Source organism: Anomalospiza imberbis, chromosome 6 (assembly GCF_031753505.1).
Source record: "Anomalospiza imberbis isolate Cuckoo-Finch-1a 21T00152 chromosome 6, ASM3175350v1, whole genome shotgun sequence".
In the NCBI taxonomy this organism is placed as follows: domain Eukaryota; kingdom Metazoa; phylum Chordata; class Aves; order Passeriformes; family Viduidae; genus Anomalospiza; species Anomalospiza imberbis.
In genome coordinates, this window is record NC_089686.1 from 45,814,187 (window position 1) to 45,835,762 (window position 21,576).

The following is a 21,576-nucleotide window of genomic DNA, read 5'->3' on the forward strand; positions in this document are numbered from 1 at the left end:
GTGCCTTTACTGCAACAGGTGAGACCTTTGCTTTCAATTCCTTGCCAAGTCACTGATACAGAAATTGAAGAAAAAAAGAAGGGGGGGTAGGCATGTCCTTTTTGTCTAGAAGAATAACTCTGACAGTTTGCCCTAGCTCCAAATAAAGAAACTGAGAATTAGTAGACAACAGTTCTGTTGTGTGTTTATCTATCACTCCTTGTATCTGTAGGAAGACTTTAAAAAAAAGTCAAATATAGCCACAGTTTGTTTTCCAATCTCTCCCCAATTAAAAGTTGCACTGATTTCCCAGCCTAGCTCCCAGTATTGAAGAAGAAAACAGAAAAAAAAAAAATTTGGCATTTGGGGAACCAGGGCTCTAGATCTGTACCAAGCTGCTTCTCATAAATATGAGATCCTGATGGAGAAGAAAATAGGTTATTTCCAATATTCTGAATTTTTGTTGAACTTAAAAAACTATCTTGCTTTCTGTATTACTCTACCACTCATTTTGAAGACCTACAAGCTCATTTCTACAAATCATATTTATAAGACTTGTTCTACTGGCACTGATAACAAGTGCTGCTCAAAGTTTCAGTACTTTACTTCTGTACAAAACATCAGGTGCAGGATCCCACAACACAGGACTGAGTCTCTGAGTACTGTGGTAGAAGGAACCTTAAAGCTTCAATGGAAATGTACTCAATGAAACAGACATGAAATCAACAACCCAACAAACTTGCTAGTATTTGGACGTGTCTGGCTTAGGATTTTAAAAAACAGAGGTATTTATTATAGGATTTTGGGATTCTGCAGGAAAAAGAGTGTGATTAGGCAACATAGTAGATGGATGATGGCAGAAGTGCTTGAAAAAAAATGCCAGTATCACCAATGAACATCAAAAACCTCCTGTACAAAACTGTTTGAAGATTTTAGTCAAGTCTTTTATAAACTGCAAAATAAAAGCAGAAAGCTTTCTAATATTTCTTGGTTCCAGGGAGTGTGGTAAAAGCTGAATTGCCATACAGCTCGAAATTCCTATTATGAATAATTAAGGTCTTACGCTTCTACTTTGATTTCAAGGTCACTGGTAATCCCCTTGTTTTCCTCATTCTAAAAAATGAAACAAAGCAGGTTGCTTTTGATATTATCTTCTATGTTCCATCTATAAACTACTGCAGAGATCTATAAACTACTGCAGAGAGGAACAATCGAGAGCCTGAACGTCAATACAAGTCTTAACTATTTGGACAGGATCTCAATTCTCCCAGAAGCTTGTATCTATCTATTAGAGGTGTTTGGTTTCACTTTCAGAAACAATTAGCAACAGCATCCACTTCCCTGAAAAGAAGATAATATCTAACAGCTGAAGAACAGAAGCTTAAAAAACCATCCCTGAACTCTAATTAGCCATCAAAATGTGCTCATTTCCTTGACAGGATCATATCCATCTGTCAATTATTGGTAAGCCAACATCCACTCCTAGATTTATAGGAAGCACTGAACCTGTGGCAAATTCGTTTCTGCTACTGACAGTCCAGTATAAACTCTTGGTTGGACACTTATTTTAATAGTTTGTTCTTTAATAACATCAATGAAAATTAGGTAGACGGCATCACTGTAACAGAGAAGATAAATTGGTCAAACTTTAAATGCTCTTTATGGAAAATATAAGCATCCATTTTGCAAGCTTTACAAAACTAAATCCTCATCAAACTTCTCTTCTATGAATTCTCTGCCATTTTTAAACACTTCTCAAACTAGCTGAACTCAGTAGAACTGTCTGAGCTTGGCACTCTTTGTTTATCACCTCTGCCACTGAAAAATGCAAACAGAATTGAAAACCGCCTCTATGTCCTTGTCCAACTGATACTATGGACAATTTAAAGCTTAAAACATCATTTGACAAACTGATCTGAAGGCCAGGTTTCTCTCCTAGCCAGGTCATGAATGTTGCTTAACTCTGTCTCCACATAAGGTAACATACTTCTGGAAAGCTGTTTTAAATTTATCCTAATGTTTAAAAGCGAGTAAAGGTAGCACAGATTTAGGCTGTCCAAAGTAAGCAAGCAATGAAACTAAATGGATGGTACACAACACTGAGTTAATGTTTATAGTTTATAAAGAAACTAGATTCTAACTACATTTGCAGAAAGAACCCGCATCACTTAGTAAAGGAAGGCCAGGAAGCATACTGCTGATGCGTTTTTAAATGAAAGCAATAAAAGCTATGGTGGGCAGTGAAGAGTGAGAACAAATCCGTTTCTAGCCTGTATAAACATTAAACCCTCCCCTCTAGGAAAGTGCACCACTTTGACGTTCAGAATTCCCTCCCACACTCGCCCGACTCTCGAGATACCAGGGAACCCGCACGCCTGCTCTGGCATCAGCGCCTCAGCGCCAGCGCCGCTGCTGCCGCCCCGAGCTCGGACCCGGCGGGGCAGCCCCGGCCTCCCCGGGCTGCGCGTCACCCCCACCGCGGCACGGCCTCCCCCCACGCCCTTTCCGCTCTCCTCCGTCCCTTCCCAGCCCTGCCGGGCCCAACGCTGTGGACAGCACGTACCGCCCGCCGCCGCCGCGGAAGTGCGGGCGAGCGGCAGCGCCCCGCCCCGCCCCGCCCCGCCCCGCCCCGCTCCGCTCCGCCGGCTCCGGGCAGCGCCGGGGCGCCGGGAGCGCCGCGGGCTGCGCCAACATGGCGGGGCGGGGGGCAGCGCCTGCGGCTGCGGCTCCCCGGCGCTTCGGGCCGGCCCAGCGCCGGCGCATCCCGGCCGGGCCCCACCGACAGAGCCGCCACTGGCCTGGCCTGGCCTGGCCTGGCCTGGTCCGGCCCGACCCGACCCGGGACGCCGTGCTTTGGGGCTCATCAGTAGCTGAAGAAAGGAAATACTAATAATGGTGTAATTCTAAATTCCCATAAAGAGCCTCTTGGTTTACCCTAAGCTATAGCAAGTTGATACAGCTCCAGGTCTAGCCTGGAGAGGAGGAAGTTCCGGGGTGGCCTTATCACTCACTGCAATTGCCCAAAAATAGGCTGTCACCAGGTTGGGATCAGCCACTTCTCACAGGCTACCAGCAATTCAAAAAGAAACGGCCTTAACTATGCCAGGGGAGGGTCAGGTTGGACCTGGAGGTCCAACCGGGAGGAATTCCTTCACAGAAGGTGAGGAAACATTGGGAGGGGCTGTCCAGGTATGTGGCGGAGTCACCGTCCCAAGAGGTGTCTAAGAAAAACTTAGAGCCATGGTCTAGTTGACCTAGTGATGTTTAACCACAGGGTAGACTCGATTATCTCCAGGATCTTTTCAAAACAAATTGTTTCGGTGATTCTGAGAAAAAGTGTAGGTAAATCAGGAGCTTGGGCTAAGATGCACATGCTGACCTGGAGTCAAAATGATCATATAGGTAAGGTTGCAGAGAGTCTGCATGCAGTACTGCTGACTCTGGGTGTGCAGAAAGGAGGGGTCAAATCTCAGATGGCTTTTAGCAGGCTCTAAAAGAAAATATTGTGGTTTTAATTGAGTTTTTTATTTTCTTCTGCTTTGACCTTCTACAGTTTGTGTTTTTGTGTGCAGCATGTCTTGTGTTACTGCTGTTTTTACTGCAGCAGAAGTTTTGGTATAACCCTGTTATTTCACAGGCTGCTTGCAGGGACGAAATACCCTATCAGAAGACTTGATAAAAAAAACCAGATGTGTTATATCATGATGTAGACAAGGCCAGCAAATCCTAGCAGTGCAGTTCCCAACAGAAGCCATCCTGTGACCTGCTTTCTGTCTTGGTTACAGTTTAGTGCAACCTCCTAGAAGCTGGATTGGAAGGTTGCCTTATTCTGCTGAACTGCCCTCTTCTTTCATTCCCTCTTGTGTAATGAAGATCTTCATGAGCATTCTTCAGCACTGAAAAGAAAAATGGAAATATTTTTCCTCTGAACAAAAGTCTTGTCTGTGAAGCCGAGGCATAGTCTTCTATGCCCAGATCCATCCCAAATTTCTATAAATGTAGAGTTTCATGATAGTGATATTAGCCTAACTTTGTGTTTTCTAGTGTTGAAAGCAGCCCATCTGATACTCTGGCATGGCAGAAGGCATTGTGCTCTTGGTTAAGGGATAATGAATGTTTGATGTCAAGTACAGAAACATGGTTGTGTATGCATGGTGGAGCCATGGATTCTGTTTAGTCCTGAGTTCTTTTTGGTTCCAGTAACGGCTGGAATGATCATGAGGAGCAGGAGAAAACAATAACTGGTGAGGCAAATGTGAGAGAAGTAACAAAGGGAAAAGAACAATTCCCTTTTTGTAGTTTCCACAACTGGATCCTCACCAGCTGAAAACACTCAGATGAATGGTACTAGTTTTATGAAGGTCAGTGAAATTATTAAAGCCTTTGTACCAGTGCAATGACATTCTGAAAAAAAAATTAAAATAACTCCCATACAAAATGGGAACTAGGGGACAAACATTGTGGATCTGTTGGCAAATAAATGTGATGCCAATTGTTTTATGTAATAGGAAAATATTTCTTGGTACTATCTCCCCTTTAATGCTGATTTTACAGTAATTATAAATATCTTGAATAATCATAACATCTTGGGATGGATAGAACCATTTATGTTTGTTTTTAGGCAGCCTGGTGTTTTATAGAAGTTAGGCTCAAACCAAAATATTTTACAGAATTACCAGCTCAGTGTGTTTGCTAAGGGTTGTACCTGGTGCAAGCTCTGTGCTGAGTAACAGCTGAGTTCACATTACAATGTTTCTTTCAGCCAGGATGCATCTAGAGACCATTCCAGACTCTCTTTCCTCTAGATACCTATTATTCACATAATATTTCTACCTTGTCCTTACCAAGACATCTGAAATGCACTACTGAGTTCTAAGTTATGAGGCAGTAAGGACAGACATGCCTACACATTCGTCCTGATTGCACAAGCCTTTGTTGAGGCAAAAAGATTGAATATAGTGAAGCCTCAACAGCCAGTCAAAAGAGGTTGTCATAAAATAATCAGGGTATGTGTACTGCATACTGAGCCCCTTCAAATGAAACATTTAGCTGTATGAGGCAAAACTAGAGTCATCCACATGTGTTAACTATTACTTGGATATTTTCCCAGCTCTCAAGAAGAATTTGCAGCTAATGCTTAACTGCCACAGCTATCCTGCTGGCAGTACTTAAGCCACTGCTGAAAAGGCCGTTGGATACCTGCATGACTTGCAGTATTGACAGGAATACAGCCAGGACTCATAGACTGAGCCTTTAGGTGTCACTGTGCTCTTAGGAGTAGAAATTAGCTCAAAAAAGATTTCTTTTTTTTTTTCCTGATCACAGAAAAAGCCTCATTTGGTGACATGGGAAGTTTTCACATTCAAAGGTGCATGGAAATTATTATTAAGCATAAAAATCTATTTGTAAAGCTGTGGGAAAGGAGAGTGTTCTTCATGAAAGCCTACAAATAATTTGAGTTGAACAGTAGACTAATTGTGCATGACTGCCTGTAGTTGCCCTTGGTCTACAAAATGGATCCAGGGGCAAAGGGACAATTGCGTGACTACCCCATGCTGTCATCCTGCCTTCTCATAGATACTTGCACAGCTAAAAAGCACTCATGTAACAATGTATCCTGAAAACATCTGGAATAGACCCTTCAGGGGTGACCTAACTGAGGTATAAAGCCACTGTCAGACAGAGGGTATCAAGTATTACATAGATCTCTATGAAAGAAAAATGTATCACGAAATTAAAGGTACTGGAGCTTGCTGAATCTAAACAAGATGCAAGTTCTAAACAAGGAGAATTAACCATGGGAGCAAACTGTTCAGGGCAACAGTGAATTTGATTGTATCAAAAAAAAAAAAAAAAAAAAAAACACAAAAAAAAAACCAGATGCAATGAAATGGTTTGAAGTATGCTGAAATAGAGGTGAAATGACTGATTGATCTCCAGTAGCCCTAAGCCCCATGATTCTATGAGTCATTATTCTCCACTAAGCATACTAATCCCTTGCATCATTACTGAAGCCCCCAGCACAGTTTTGGTTAGGCAGTCTAGGCCATTTCTGAGACCATTTGAACGGATTTTCAGCTGAAGATACTAAATGCTCTGCACAGTCCCACCTCTTCAGCATGTTCAAGACAGTTTAACCTTGAAATGTTTTCAGGCTCGTGAGTAGATGTGGTGGGGGACTGTGTCACTCTGCATGTTTACAGCCATCAGGAGGAACATGTGGCCCTGGGCTTGCACACCTGCATGCCCAGGGATTCAGGGAGTGGGAATCTCTACATGAACACGGAGCAGCTGTGCCACTCACACAACCGATGGCGGGCTCACAAGGGGGATGTGCCTCAGGATGGAGCTGCACAGAGTCGTCTCCGGGCTTGTCAATGCTCACAGAGACTATGCAGGGTACGTGCAGGAGATCCCGTGCTCTGTTTGGGGTCCCTTTTGAGGAGGAGGACCAAGGCACAGCCTCCTGCAGTCCACCCTGTGGAAAGCATGTTCTTACGGACTATACCACTGGGAGTCTGTACCTTGCTCTTCACATTTTAAAAATAAGATTCCAGATCAATAATCTGCTCAAAACTTAAGTGACGAAGTGAAATTTTCCGGTATCTTCATCGGCCGTCTCTCTCCATCTCCCTCAGCAGTTACATCCTCTGAGGTGCCTGAGAAGCCCGGTATTTCACCTTCAAAAATCATCAAACTTCTCGGCCATTAGGGTCACGAGGAGAGGAAGGGATTAGGCTGTTCCCGAGCAGGGAGCGTGCAGTGAATTCACCCACGGACACAGCGGCTAACGCTGCCCCGCCGCCCCTCACCTCGGCCCGGGCCCGTTTGCCCTCACGGGCGGTGACTGGAAATCGCGTCCCAGCAGCGGCACGGCCGATCCCCGGGGCCCAGCCTCCAGCTAGCCAGCCGTTTTGGGGCGCACGGGCGATGCCCGGGAGCGGGGGCAGATCTCGGGGCACATCCCGGGGGACGGGCGGGGTCCGCGCCCGCTGCCGCTGCGGCACCGGGAGGCGCAGGGGGCCCGGCGCAGCCGCGGCGCTCCCGCCTCCGCGCGGCAGGTGGCGCCCGAGCAGCGCCCGCCCGGCGGCTGCGGGGGCGCGGGAGCCCCGGCGGCGCCTGCGCGCTGCGGAGGCGGCGGCGGCGGAGCGGCCTGAAGCAGCCCGCGGGGAGAGCGGGCGGCGGCTGCGGGGGTTCGGCGTGTCGCGTCCCAGGGCGGCCGTGATCGTGCGCCACGATGCCTGCGGTGTCGAAGGGCGATGGCATGCGAGGCCTGGCGGTCTTCATCTCCGATATCCGCAACTGTGAGTGGCGCCGGGGCTGGGGCCGGGGCCTGGGCTGGGCCGCGCCAGCCTTCGCCATGGGCTGGTGTCCCGTGGGGCCGGGGCTTCACCCCTCGATCCCCTTCCCAGTGCTTCCCTCTTCCCTCTGATCCCCGCGTCAGGCAGCTCGGAGCGCTCCTGTCTCACGAAATGGCGACGCGCTCGGGGGGGCGGCGGGGAGGGGGGGGGCGCATAAAGCATTTGCCCCTGGGTTTGAGCGTTTTGGGTGGGTGGGTTGGGTTGTTTCCCTCCCCCCTCACCACCCCTGTCAGCCCCCTCCCCCGTCCTTGAGCGTCGCGGTGGCCGCCCCGGCCGAGCGGTGCCGGGGGTCGGTGCCGCCGTTGTTCGCGATGCGCCGGAGCGGTGCCGGGGCGCGGGTGGGTGTGCGGCCGGGCACGGAGAGGCGTCCCTGGGCTCCGTCCAGATCCCTGAGCGGCTCTCGGTTCATCACGTCACTGATGGAAAACAGGCCTCGGTAGGCGCCTGAGAGCAGGGCCCTCAGTGCGTATGCCTAGGCTTGGCTTAGCTAGGCTTTAAGATTCTGCTTTGATGGAAATCAGCGCTTGGGATCGGTGTAATTAGAAATGGGATGGAGGGGGGTGCGAGTAAGTGCCCCCCCGAGAGCAGTGGGGGGAACGTGTCCGTGAGTGTGCAGCGGGAGAGGAGGAGTACAAATCTGCTGCTGCTTGGTGTGGGGGGAAGGGGTGGGTATGTGTGGGGGCACACCTCAGTGCTCAGTATTCCTTTTTGTCTGAGAATTGCATACAATAGTTTAATATTAATCAGAGTTGGAGATCTAAGTGTATGATGTGGCAGGAATTGCCTGGGGAAGGGCTAAGGTCACTGTGGTTGGTGTGATGAAACAGCTCTATTTTGTCCACCTGTGAGTCTCTGTAGATCACTTGAGGCTGTTTTAAAAGCAGTGGAGGAATGGCAGTAAGCTCTTCTCTCTGAAGATATAAACAGATTTGGAGAATTTTTTAATGCAAATTATGTTGTTCTGACTGGGCTTGCGTTGGAATTATTTAATCACTCTGGCTTGAAAAACTTCATATTGATGACTTCTAATAAAAAAAAACCTGGCAAAGAAATTATACTGGTAAAATGAGAGCATTTAAATGCAGTGTCTTTATAATCAGGTGATTTGGACATCGAGACATGTGAACAAATTCAAGGTTGATAATATTCCTTAGAGCAGAAGCTGTTTGAATGAGGTGGCTTTTCTTTTTAAAACAGTTGTAGATCCTTAGGTTGCTTTAGAATTCATCCTGGTGTGTGTAGAAAATGGCTTATAAAATGTGTAGTGTAGCAGTTCCAGGTTACACAAATGCTCTTGTGCTTTGTCTAGTTGGCCTTGCTATTTAGTGAGCATTTTCCAGTATCCTGGTGTTCTGTGCAAGCTACGAGTGTAACTTAGTTCTGCTTGGTGTCATAGCAGTTAAAACTTGTTAAGCTGTTGTATCTACCCAGTACAATTCACAATGATTTTTAAATCATTGTTTTCATTGATTTAGCTAGAAACAGTATGACTTGATTCATCAGTGTTTCATGTCTTGCAGTTTGTTCACGCTTGTTTTCAGTGGAATTCGCTAGAAGTAAATACAAGAGAAACATTTGGGTTCTTAGGTCTGTAACCTGTGTTCAGGGATGTGAAATAACAAAATTTAAGGTTGTAGGATATAACAAATTAAGTACTTATTTCCCCACGAGGCAGTGTGGGAACAGAGCTGAAGCTACCTTGGTCCAGATGGGACAGCAAACCTCTTATGCTCTAGTTAGCTGCAGGAGACACGGAGATGTAACTTACTGGTGATACAAATAAAATGTTAACACCTTGACTCTTTAAACAAATAGTGGTATATCTCAAATGTTTTGTTTCTGTCCAGACAGATGTTTGGGAGCTGTAATTACTTGTCTATCTTTCTTGTCTTCATAATGAAAAAAGTAGCAGCATCTCCTAAACAGCTGCAGAAGAGCTGGTATTCCCGCTAGTAGGTGATGTATGAAGCTTCCAAATAGCTGTGAATGGCATTTGAGCCTTTCCTGTAGTGGAGCTCTGAGTGCTGCCAGCTAACCCTGGGCTAGTGTACACAGACTAAGATTCACAAAAGTGCTTCCTGGAGTATTCACAGAAGTACTCTCTGGAGACTCTGGGCTTTGTAGGTACTGCTATTGGCTAAACTCCCTCTTGCCTCTTCAGTGAGGAGCTAGATGTTGTCAAGAGCAAAAAGTAGCAGTTGTTAAGGTGAACAGCATCTTTTGAGTAAGCAAAGCAAGCAAGTGTTCCTTTTCTGAGAAGGGAGGGAAGCTAGACACCATGTGCAGCCCTTGACCTCTATTTCTAGCCTTAAAATTGGACTAAATATCTGTTAGCTGCAGTAACATGGAAAAGTTCTGCTGGCATTTTTAATTTCAATCCAAATTTTGGCTTTGCTGGACTCTTGTATCTATTTTTAATACTGCCAAAAAGGATTGGCACTTTTAGTTTGCTAATAGCCCTTCCAGATTATGAGTAATAGTGAAACATGGTGTGTGTGGGGGGTATTCTGAAAGATTCTGCACAGATAAGGATTCTACATTATAGATCTTGCTGAAAAATGAAAGTGCAGTTGTTGTGTGCTGACTTTGCTTGTATGGATGCACAGCATGTGATTTCGAATAATTCAAGTAACCTAAACTTCTGGGGGGTACTTATGTAAATTTTGACTGTTTACCTTTGGAAATGCTTGATCTCCTTACATCAAGATTTATTTTTTTGACATTTGTATCTACAAGGTCTGCAGCACTAAATAATGCAGGATTCTCTTACAGGTTGGATATGTTACTGATTTGGGAATGATTCCTGTCTTGCCCTATCTTTATACCAGTCTGTTATAGGCTTCACATGAGTCTTACTTGATAGCAGTTTTCAGTGTTTACAACTGTAGCTGATTGTGAACAAGCAGCTCACACTCCCAGCCTGTATTTAATACTTCAAAGCTTGGTTGTTATTTCTGTGTTGTTTAGACATATTTTTGGCACATGGTTTATTTATTAAACTTCTTGATTTTTGTCTTAAATACTTCTATGTCAGATGTATTTTTTAAAGCAGACTATTTTAAAGTACACTGGTTTCTCAGAAGTCTGTGATGTTTTTCGCTAAAAACAGTTGGAATACTACTTGCAGCAGCAATTGTAAAATATTTCAAGGCTAAGAGAGGCTTCTTAGCACTTTGACTTTGCTCTAATCTCTGTGAAGCTATCATATTGAGTGTCTTCTTTCAAAGTGAAATGTTCTTTATTTGTACAAAGATCAAGTGAATTTTCAAAGTATGATAATACAAGAAAATGAATTATCCTTTAGTTCCTTGTAGCTGTCCAGAATTTTGTTTCAGGGCAGCTTCTTATTGTAGGCTCTGCATTTTGCATATGGAGGTCCTACTGCAGATGACAGATAAGAATATTTTTTAGAAAATAACCCTTTTAGATGCCTGTCAATTTGCCAGCAGATGCATGAACTTTTCTAGAGACTTGTTCATTTGGATTGTTTTGTAACACATATGAATTACTACAGTAAGTAGGTTTTTAGCTTATCTTTCACAGACACCAGAGAAGAGACAAGAAAACTACAGGTTTAAAGCCAAACTGCAGTACTTGATTAGGATAGCCCAGTTAATGAGTGCTTGGTTGGTGTGACTGAGAAAATAGTTAGGTGTGGCTGTGCTGTACAAAAGATTGTGGCGGAGTGGAGCTGAAAGTTCTGAACCCTGTGGTTTGGTGAAGTGCTAGCCAAACGTAGGAGTTCAGGTCAGGTGGAGTCCTTGTCACTGCATGGGTTATGTGCCTCACGAACTAAAACCTAACAAGATCTGCATGTGTTATAAGCATATGGACTCCTGCAAAAAATATTTATCCTTAAATAGTATGTTAAGTCTTTTCTTGTGTATGTACTGCAGAGCTGCTGAAGCTTATGCAAGAAGGTGCTTTATAAACTCTCCAGCTGTCTTAGTTGACAGACACATTATCAGGAGTCTGTTTTCATTTTTTTTTTTGAGTACAGCTTTATGCTTATCTCACAATTAAATACTTTTAAGTAATTTGTCACTCAACCAATTCTGCTGCAGCACAGTGCTATCTGCTATTCACCCTGAAAGCCAGGAAAGCTTGCTTTTCTCTTTTCATTTGCAGCCTGTAATGTAGAGATAGTTTCCATTACAGTATTAAGTGTATTACTGGTAACCCCCTGCTCCACTTAAAACTGGGGAGCCAGTTCCTCTTAGGTTGATGAGGTGTGTCTACACAGAGGCAAAAGCTGGTTTTGTCACACGTTTGCAGTTGGAGACAGTTCTTAATTTCCCTTGCTAGGTAACTGTCTCACCTTTTCGCTTTTGCCCCAGAAGTTGGACAGACGGAGGAGGGATTCCCAAGTTTGTTCTCCAAATGTTTCTTTGTGTGTTTTCTTCCAAGTTACTGTTTCTTTTTCCTCAGGCCAAATTTTTTCTTTAAATAAAATCCAACAAATATAATAAACAAAGGTCTATCTCTTCTCATAGAACTGAATGCATTAAATTTTCATTGTACTAGACAAGGGATAGTGTCCTGAAGCTGAACCTCTCAAAATGTGTCTTTGCTTCACTGCATTGGGACTGGTGCATCAGGTTACAGATCAGCAAGTGGGGATTGAAAAAAGATGGTTCATTAAATTCATCATATGATGATCACCTGTTTGAATGGATGGTAGGTTATGAAGTGCATTGCAGATGTAGGTAGGAGGGGCATGTACATGGATTAAATTTCTACATGGGTATGTATAGAGATTTTTTTTCTCTGTGAACAGCCACCCAGTGAAACAAACTTCACATGGAGCAAGTTGAGCACATGCAGCTTGATTTAGTTACCTGTAAGTAATTATATGTCAGTAATAAGCTGTCACTGTGTAGGCTAAAGCTACTTCATTGCTTCTCTGAGCTGTGGGTTCTTGTTTGCATTGCACATAGTGTTAAAGCAGGACTTGAAATACTTCTCTAGACAGTCAGAGGCTTTTTTTACATGTATTCTTAGATTACTTATCTTTTTGAAGAAATTGAAGGCAAGGCATCTCAGTTAGCTCTCCTATTGCTTCTTCAAGGCTGTGGCAGCACATCTAATATGGTCGGTTTCTGGCCTGAAAAACAGCCCTAAGAACGTGCTATAATAAGCACTAAGTCTTGCATCACTTGCTACTATTTGCAGGAGAGTGCTTTAAGGAAAACACAATTAGCATGAGATTAGTCTGAGGAGGATCTCTAAAACAAAACTGCTGTTCTTCCCATGGCTGATCTGTCTTGGCTTGCTCCTGGTCATTTCAAAGAGTTCTCAGGGGCTGTGATTTTTTTGTTTGGGTTTTTTTTACGCTTGTTTAATTTGTGAATGTTTGTCTTAGAGGAGAGTAATGGAGGAGAGATAGTAAAGAGCTAGAATCTTTTATGTGACAATCCAACCTCTCTATTAGATACCCTGGACTGCTTAATTTGAAATCCTTTGGATAAAGACTGCCCGTCAGGACTGATAAGAGGAAATTAAGGACTATTGCAGAGGCTATTACATATCTGCATTAATTAATGAGTTCAAAAGTATTTTAAGGTCCCTGAAACAGTAGTTTAGAAGTGATAGCTAAACTAGGATAGGCCTCAAACTGTTCTTCTATTTGAATGTGAACTAAGGTAGAAGAGAGTCGACAGTGACTTGTAGGAAATCAGTGCAAATACTGCCTTACCTTGTTAAAGGGAGTGTAGCTCTACAGTGTGAAAAGACTGGTCAAGGAAATGACTGCTTGGATGCTGCTCAGTCAAGGAAGGAGGAAGAGCTGCTTTATGAACCAGCCTAACCCTGCACTTACTGTTTGCATATCTTCTTGACTTAAAGCTTCTCTTTTGATAGCAGTCAATGTCGTTTTACCACCTGAACTGCCAGATGGATGTTCTGTGTGTCACAAAGTCGCTTGGATATGAATTTCTAGTTCACTTTCAGTTATTCTAGGGAAAGCTCTGGTTTTAAGCTAGACACTGGTTACTTGGTTACGTTTCAAATTTTCTCTTAACTTGTGATGCTTAGTTAGGAAAAAATAGCCATGGTAAGCATCTAAAATCATTAAACTTGTATTAAATTGTTGCAGTTTATTACATCTGGATTGGAAAGCTGCTTTTGTGCTCTTATTTCTCTTCTCTTATGAGGACAAGGAGTTAATGGATTAGTGGATTACAGTAAAGCCTGTGACTCCCTTCTGTTTCCTGAGAAGTGTTGTTACAGGGGCAAATCTCTAGTGGCATAGTGGAGGAAGAAGTCAGTTCTGTGGAGAGTAGCTCACTTGCTGTGCAGAATATTAGAAAATGAACTCTTATGTAGAGTTCTAAAGTATCAGTAGGTCACTGGTCTCTGTCTTAAGATACCTAATCACAGCAGGATGTCCCAAGACACAACACTCCTGAACTGCCCTTGTGCCATTTGTGATCTTAAACGTGACAGGCACTTCTTTTCTTCTGATCAAACAGATCTTGTGGAAGGACAGCATGCACTCCTGTTTTTGTTCATAACAGGATGTTAGCACGTCAGTAAACAAAAAGTTTCTTGTTCTTCAGACTTGAACAGGTTGATTTGTGAACAAAAGTGAAGCCATACTAACTTTTTTTTTTGTAAAGGTGTTCAGTATTTTATTGTCTCTCTGGATTAGTTGTGCAGTGAGTTTGTAAACAATTGCACCAACAAGCTCCTTCAGACTCGGATGGAGCTGGAGCTTGCATTTCTATTGTAGTACCCTAGATAGTTTAACCAAATGAAGGAATTTATGTAGACAGACTGACAGTGTGAGGATGGGCAAGCAGACCACTCTAAATGTATTGCTGTGCAACCTGTCTGCCTTTCTTTTGCCCTCTTCCCTGCTGTGCTAAAAGAGTCAGCTGAGAGATCAGGGAGAGCTGGAGGATGGATTTGGTGTTTTACTTCATGAAGATCATGATCTGCATAGCAAATGGCTAGTCCATCTTCTAGTGCTGTAACATGAGTATCTGTCCTGCTGGCAGGTAAAAGTAATGGTTTAATTTACTGATATGAGCAAGTAAAAAAGCTCTTTCAAAGGCAAAAATGGAGGCGCTGATTACCTTTATGTGCATATTTTCCTCTATCTCTACCATTTTTACAGTGGAGACACTATTATTTGTTCTGGTTTTCCCTGTCTTTCAACCTGTTTCTTTCTCTGTTCCCTGACAGCAGGGTTCAAGAATGCAGTATAGTCTTTGCATCATGCTTGCAGGCTGTTTTAGCAATAGAAAAGGCAAGTGGGTCATTTGATTGCTTTATGACAACTGAAGTGTGTAGACAGTGAATGGGTGAACTTGTTCTATACCTGGTCATATCTTCTGCTGGCGCTATCACTTGTGGTAAAGCTGGCGTGACTTAGCCTTAGCCTAGACTTTGCCATGTTGCTTTTGGTTGTTAGGCTCCCAAACTGACCTGCAGCGGTACAAGGTAGTAGCAGGAATGTGTGTGCCAGGATGAGAGCAGTGTTTAGGAACCATCTGTAGTTGTCTCTTAAGAAGCATAGCCTTGAATCTAACTGACTCTCAATCTATCAGTGTTTTGCTCAAGGGAAGCTGGGTAGCAGTTTGGCTGTGCTGTCTCTCCCACTGAAGTGGTCAGTCAGCTTGGGTGCTCCTAACGTAGAGGCTAAGGAAAACATAACCAGAAGCATTCTTATGTTTGGAAAACAATGACTTACAGCTCTCAGGGAAGATGTCTAACATCACCTTTCAAATTGAGAATTTATCTTTTGTGTAAGAACTGTGTTCTTCCTAAGTAAGTTTTTCTAGCCATTAAGGAATTCAGAGAAGTTCCTGGTCTTAACCTTGGTAGTATTTGTATTCTCTCTCCTAAACAGAAAAGTAGACTTGTCCTCTCTCTTCATGGCCTGTTTGATAATTGAATGTGAATGTGAACATGAATAGAGTTCATGTTCTATTAGACCTATGATTTTGTGGCAGGCTTTTTCCTTGTGCTAACAGAGCCTCCTATCCTTTGCTGTGTAGTTCATGCCAGCAGTTGTGCATCTGTAATCATAAATTGTCAGATGACCATAGGGCAGGTAAGGCTAAGAGGTAGCACAGTGTAGCAGTTCTCAGCTATCTGTAAATTGAAAATGAATTCTTGGCTGGGCTCAATTACACTGACTGCTGGCCTTAAGCAGATTGGAGCCAGATGAGTACTGGGAACATCTAAACTTTTGTAAAGTGATTTATTTATTTGTTTGTTGCCTTAAATGTTGACAGTATGCCTGTGTCTCAAGGCCTTGCCTGCAGAAATGCACTCTGCTCGGTATTTGTGTAGCTGCTGATAGAAAAAATGCTTCTCTCTTCCTTTGGGAAATAAATGTGTAGGCTTGGTCAGAAATATATCAAGTAGTTTGTATGAAAGTTAAGAACTAGTAGCAGTATTAGTTAGCGCAGGTGGGTTGTATGTCTCAAACTTGCCTTTAACAGTCTGCAGTTAGTATAGCAACAAGTTAATCCTGATGAAGCAGGTCACTGTCTGAGTGAGCCAAAGCATCCCACTAATTCTAACCTTGAAGCACTTACTTAACCTTGCAACCCTGCTACCAGGTTACTGTTAAGATATGTCAGGTGTTCTTTTCAAATGAATGAACTCAACAAACCCCTTTCCTGTAACCTCTGTTTTCTCATTCTTTAGGTTGTAATACAGAGCTCCAAACAGAGGAATGGAGGTGTATTCATGCAGTCCTGAAGTGCTGACTGTAGCCTGGATTACTGGGAAATACAAGAATAGTAGTTGGTTCTTTGATGAGCTGTGTGACTTACAGCATTCCCTACTGTATCTTTGTTAAACAAGATGGTAATTAAGGATAATACTGCTCTGCAGACTAAATTTACCTTCTCTAATGAAGGCAGTAGGCAGCATGATGGAGTCTGAAGCCTGTCAAACTGCCAAAAGTGAAGTAATCACCCGTAAGCACCTTGGACTGTGTTGTGGCTGGGTACCTGTGTGCTCAGTACCCATCTTGGAGATGCTGAGCAGCACTCCTACAGTAGGGCTGTAAGGCTACAAACACCACATGTCTTTGCAGCAAAACAGCAACCAAAGCTTACTGACTTGCAGACACCTCTTTTAATAACTTATTACAGATATTTAATGATAGTCTGTTAAAATGGTAAAAGTCTGAATAAGTGAAAGTGAGAGAGGATATGGCCTGAACTCATATGCAATAATCTTCTTGTGCTCTGGCTTAACTACTGTCCTACCCAGCAGTCTGTATACATGACATGGCCTTTATTAAATCCTCTCCAAGCTGAATGGTGTGGTCACAGAACATTTTGTTGGTATACAGCTCTGATAATTTCATAAGACTGGGAGCTGAGTAACAACCTGAAAGTGTGGCAGAGCAAATGCCTTTGTTAGCTCTGAAATATAAGCCCTTATTCCTGCAGCATAGCACTCCTTCAGCTGTCATCATCTTCCTTTTTACTGTCCTGAAGACTACTTGAGTGTTTCTAGTGATGGTAAAAATAGAATATGCATGTAGAAATTATTCCGTGAGTGCTGGCAAGTCAGAGTAATGTGATGAAAACTTCTCAGTTAATCAAACACATTTTAACAGTGCCTTTCCACACATGGTGGGACAAAAGTTCTAGCTAAAAACTGGTTCTTGGTTTATGATACTTCTGTTTTCTTTTGTCCTTTATAATGGGAGCTGCCTTCCACTGTGAGATTTTTGTTTTGCTTTGTTATCCTCTAATAAAGCAGTTAATCATGTTTTAATAAGGTTACCATACAATATAAACTGCTGGAGTTGAGGAAATTTGGGGTTAGATACTTCAGCCTGGTTTTAACTTGTGTGTCTTCAGCATTGTGTGATTGCCCTCAGTGACATTTAACACTTGGTGTGCTGCTACTGCTCTTTAAAACTACAATTGCAGGCTTGCATAGACTGTAATTAGTAATAAGGTGAAAACTTCATTGTTCAATGTGATCTCCAGTATATGGAATTAAACTTTTTATCACCTGTTAATTGCTATGCTGTTTATGTTTGGTCGTAGTCTGGATGAGATCATATTCTGCCTTCAAAATAGGACAGCCTGAAGGAATTATTCGAAAAAGACTTTGGTTCGTATGCTAAGCAAGATTTAAAATTTGAGATAATAAACCTTCAGATGTGACTCTGGGTGTTCCTGTCATCTTGCTGCTACAACTGTGTGCATGGGGGTGGGATTTCCATGTTTGTGTTGCTGAGCCTGCAGACTATTTCTACGAAAGGTGCTGACTTCACAAATTCTTGAAGTATTTTAGTCAGGCTTTGCTTAATGCTCTGTTGCTTGCTTAGGACACAGAGAACCCAATTTCTAGCAGTAACTGATAATCTGTGAGTGTAGCTGGTAAATAATGCTGCTTGAAAGGTTTCCCAGGAGGTTTTGGTGGTTTTAAAAAAGTAAAAGATGGCCTTGATTTCATCTTGGGTTAAGAAAAGCTAGTTGATATGTTACCGTTTCCCTTTCCTCACCCTATTTTTAAGATTTTAAAATTGTGATTATTACCACACTTGCTGAGGTTAGAGAAACAATTGCTATAAATTCGAAGTAAATATTGCAATTCACTTTCCTTTCAAACATAGTTTAAAGATACAGAGCAAAGACCTAGTTTCTAAATTTAAAAACTAAATATCCTACTCAGGCTGTCAGTGTCCCAGACTGGGCTCTATATTCTCTGCCCTATTAATGTAAAAGAAGTACAAAATTTCCAGACTGTGTGGCTATATCGTCGTGAGATGTGCTCTTCCTGTGGTAAAAGGGAAAATAAACGAAAAGCTTTGGGAGATTAAATTTTTCATCAGAAGCAGATGAATGGCTGAAAATAAAGGAAGTATTTTCAAGTAGCTTACAAAATTGGAGTGTTGTTTATTTACATAAACATTTGCACCTTTTTGGGGTATGTTACTGTGGCCCCTTTTTTCAGAGGGTGGGTCCCTGGAGCAAACTACTTGCTTCAGTGTAGTAATGAACTCCCAATGCTGGCAAGTGCCCTAGAAGCAAACATTTGAGTATCTCTGCTGTGTGCTCAGGACAAATAATCCAATTAAGACAAATCTAAAATCTATAAAGGAAGACACTTCAGGTCTTAGATTGTATGACTTGCTGCCCATTTAAACAATAAATAGTGTTACTACTTTAAAACCAGCTTTCTTTAGGTTGACAAGATAAATTAGAACAAAACTCATTATGTGTTTCATGATATATTAGTGAAAACTGGTTAGACTTTGTGACTCCAACAGATGCATCTTTATAAACAGAGGGAGCTATACTGTGTTCTCTAGCTTTGTCATTCTATAAGTTAATTAGCATTTCTAGGTCAAATTAAAACTGTGGACATTATCTTCTACTTTATCTGGAAATCAAGGTGCATAAAGATAGCAACTACAATTTGTTTCAGAACAGCTATTGTAAATTATTGAGCTCTGAAGTTGTGGGTGGTTTTTTGCCCTGTGGGGTGCCTGCCAAGGCACCCTGCACTTAAGTCTTTTGAGCAGCAGCCCTTACAAAATACTGTTGTAGAATGGAAAAATTCTATTTGAAGTGAATATGTGGGGTCTGGAAGTATTTTGTTAAAAGGACAAGGCAAACTGAAGTAGTTGCTCCTATTTTGGGCCTAACATTTCTGATTGTACAGTGTGCTGTGGCTGCTCTGTGTCTGTTTTCTTGTGGCCATTGTTAGAGGCAGATTAATACAAACCCGTTTTCTGCATCTTATGCAAGAGTTGGTTTCAGAAGTGCCTAACTTCAGTTTATTTTTTGAGTCTAAGTCAAGAAATTACAACATCTAGATTCATTTGCACTTGGCAAGGGATTCCTTTATACTTGGCTCTTAAATTATCCCAAGGCACTTGTTTCCTTGAGTTAGTCACCTTTTATAGGGCCTGCTGTAAGATCGCCAAAGGAATAGTAAAGGGAGGATTAACAATCCTAGGGTGACACAGGCTTTTGGATACGAAAACGTAGTGTGATCTTTAAATACAGTGAGATGTTTCTATTGAAGAAAGGGATGAGATTGAAGGTGCTTTGGAATGCTGGTCATGATCTGCTCTTCAGGCCTTGTCACGTCCCCAGTTTGCACATTCATGGCTGTAGCTGTGATCCCAGTGGTGTGGGGAAATGTGTGGTGTGAACGCAGGGCATGTGGTCCCCACAACTCATAAGGTTGGACCATTTGGAACCAAGGCATGGAGACTTTTGCTCATAATCTTGTAGCAAATATATGTGATGAAGAGGGAAGGAAGCTGTCATTTTCTGCTGCTAGTTGATGTTTGGAACACTTGAAACCGCTTGAAACTTTTGGAAAATGAACAAAAGTTTTACACTTGTTGAGATTTCGAGTAGGTACAGGTCTGAATTATCAACAGAACTAAATGGCCATTGCTGAAATGTACTTCACTTGCTTCCCTCAAATGACAGGCAGCTGATCACAATGCCTGAGCGGGCTGTTTTATCCTTCTGTGCTTCTACTCATGTAGGAGACAGTGGACCCAGATGTTTGTAGAATCTCAGTCGCCAAAAACAAAAATGCTAAAGTGTTACAGGCTGGTTTGGTTTGGATAGTGCAAATATTACTTGAATAAGTTTGCATTATCAGAACTTAAGCTGCAGCTGTTTCTTTGTGTAACTTGAATTGGTACTAGAAATCCCAATACCTATTCTTGGAATCAAAGGTTGATATGAAATACTGATGGTGCTGAGAAGCATAAGATTGCCAAGTCATGTAATAAAGTGTGAATTTTAAATATTTCTGGTTTTCAAATGACTTTGATGAAGTACATTGAAAATCTGAACTTGTATCTTAACTGTGTGAGGTCTTGAGTCTTTGGACTCGTTGTGAGTCTACTGTGTTTCCTCTTCAGTCTGTTAAGAATGTTTTTAAAGCTGTTGAACTGAATGACTGTTCAACAGATAAATAATCAATTGGATTGTCCTTAAGGTGAGGAATAACCTGAGCTTCTTGTCTATAAGATTGTGCTTAGGAGATTCACTCCTTCAAAGCACTGTCAACTTAGTAATCACACAGGAAGTAAAATTCACTTTTCTCTGGGCAGTTTCAGGAACAGAAAAACTGGAGCATTTGTGAAAGTCAGTAGCAGTGGCATCTCAGGTTATATGCAAGTGAGACTCTCTAAAGTCTGCAAAGCCTCTTGAAACAGGGAGGTCCTTAGAGCTTCTCAGATTGCTGTCTAAAGTGATGCTTAAGTTACCTCTGTTTGCCTTTAGTTCCAGTGATGGAAATGGAGAGTAATAACTCCTCCTGTTGTTTGTATGTTCACAAATGTATGTTTCTGTTTGGGTGAAAAGATGCTTCGGGTGGCAGAGGGATGTCCACAGCACTGTGTCCTGATACGTGTTCTTTTCATTTCAGGCAAAAGTAAAGAGGCAGAGATAAAGAGGATAAATAAAGAACTAGCAAACATTCGGTCAAAATTTAAAGGTAAGTGACTTGATCATACTATACTGTATATATTTCCATATGACATTCTTTTATGGGGTTTTGTTTTTACATGCTTGGACATCTTTAGTCAACTGCTGACTCAAGCAAAATGCTGGAGCAGTCCATTAGAATAACTTTTGAAAATGTTCTCTTAACTGTAGAATGGTTCTGATAGTCCTGTGATAAGCACTTGACCATAATAGAAGCAAACTCCCTCCTCTTATCAAAAATTGGGCTACTGGTCACAAATTATTTCTAACACTTGGCCTCCTAACCATGTGACTTCTCAGCCTGTTTGCTTCCAGAAAGCTGTGAGGCTGTGAATAGTTTGAAGTAACATGGGTGGACGTGATTTTTTCCAGTAAAACAGCATCTATTTAAACTTTTCTTCCTTCCCCCCCCCCTCTTCAGCTCTGAACCCTTTATGGAAGTAATGGGTTAGGGTGTCGTATAGCAGAATTAAATTAAAATGTGTAGTTGATGAAGCTATACATCTTGACCACAAGCAACAGCAGTATAGATTATTCATATGAAAAGAATATGTAGTAACCAATTTCAAGAGGCAGCAATTAACTTTTGAACAACACAAGGTAAAACTCATGCTGTTAGCTGTATTCAGGTTGTGTATGTGGTTACAAAGTTTCAAGATTCTGAGGGGTAGTTGAGATGTTTTTAAATGGAATTGTAACAGTAGTGGCTGTGGCAAGTTTTTTTTAAACAGTTATGGGCAGTGTGTGTAGTTAGATAAGGTATCGCAATGTGGAGATACTTTATGTGCCTTCAGAAT

The 21,576-nt window shown here is 42.3% G+C and overlaps 2 protein-coding genes across 9 annotated transcripts in view; one reads left to right on the plus strand and one right to left on the minus strand.

Moving 5' to 3' along the window:
* Positions 1-6,830, minus strand: part of CHID1 (chitinase domain containing 1) — a 103,120-nt gene extending 96,290 nt beyond the window's left edge. Inside the window, exon 1 of one of the 3 annotated variants that reach the window (XM_068193888.1) lies at positions 6,504-6,830. The gene's annotated coding sequence lies outside the window, so the exon portion shown is untranslated. Of the gene's footprint in view, positions 1-2,542; positions 2,598-6,503 lie in introns of those variants that run through there. The other 2 variants (XM_068193887.1, XM_068193889.1) reach the window with 2 other exon arrangements.
* Positions 6,831-7,097: 267 nt separating this feature from the next.
* Positions 7,098-21,576, plus strand: part of AP2A2 (adaptor related protein complex 2 subunit alpha 2) — a 42,515-nt gene continuing 28,036 nt past the window's right edge. For 4 of the 6 annotated variants that reach the window (XM_068193863.1, XM_068193864.1, XM_068193860.1 and 1 more), the window contains exons 1-2: positions 7,099-7,283; positions 20,721-20,789. In XM_068193863.1, the coding sequence (XP_068049964.1) occupies positions 7,217-7,283; positions 20,721-20,789 (136 nt within the window). In that variant the 5' untranslated portion in view covers positions 7,099-7,216. Of the gene's footprint in view, positions 7,284-20,720; positions 20,790-21,576 lie in introns of all 6 variants that reach the window. The other 2 variants (XM_068193862.1, XM_068193859.1) reach the window with 1 other exon arrangement.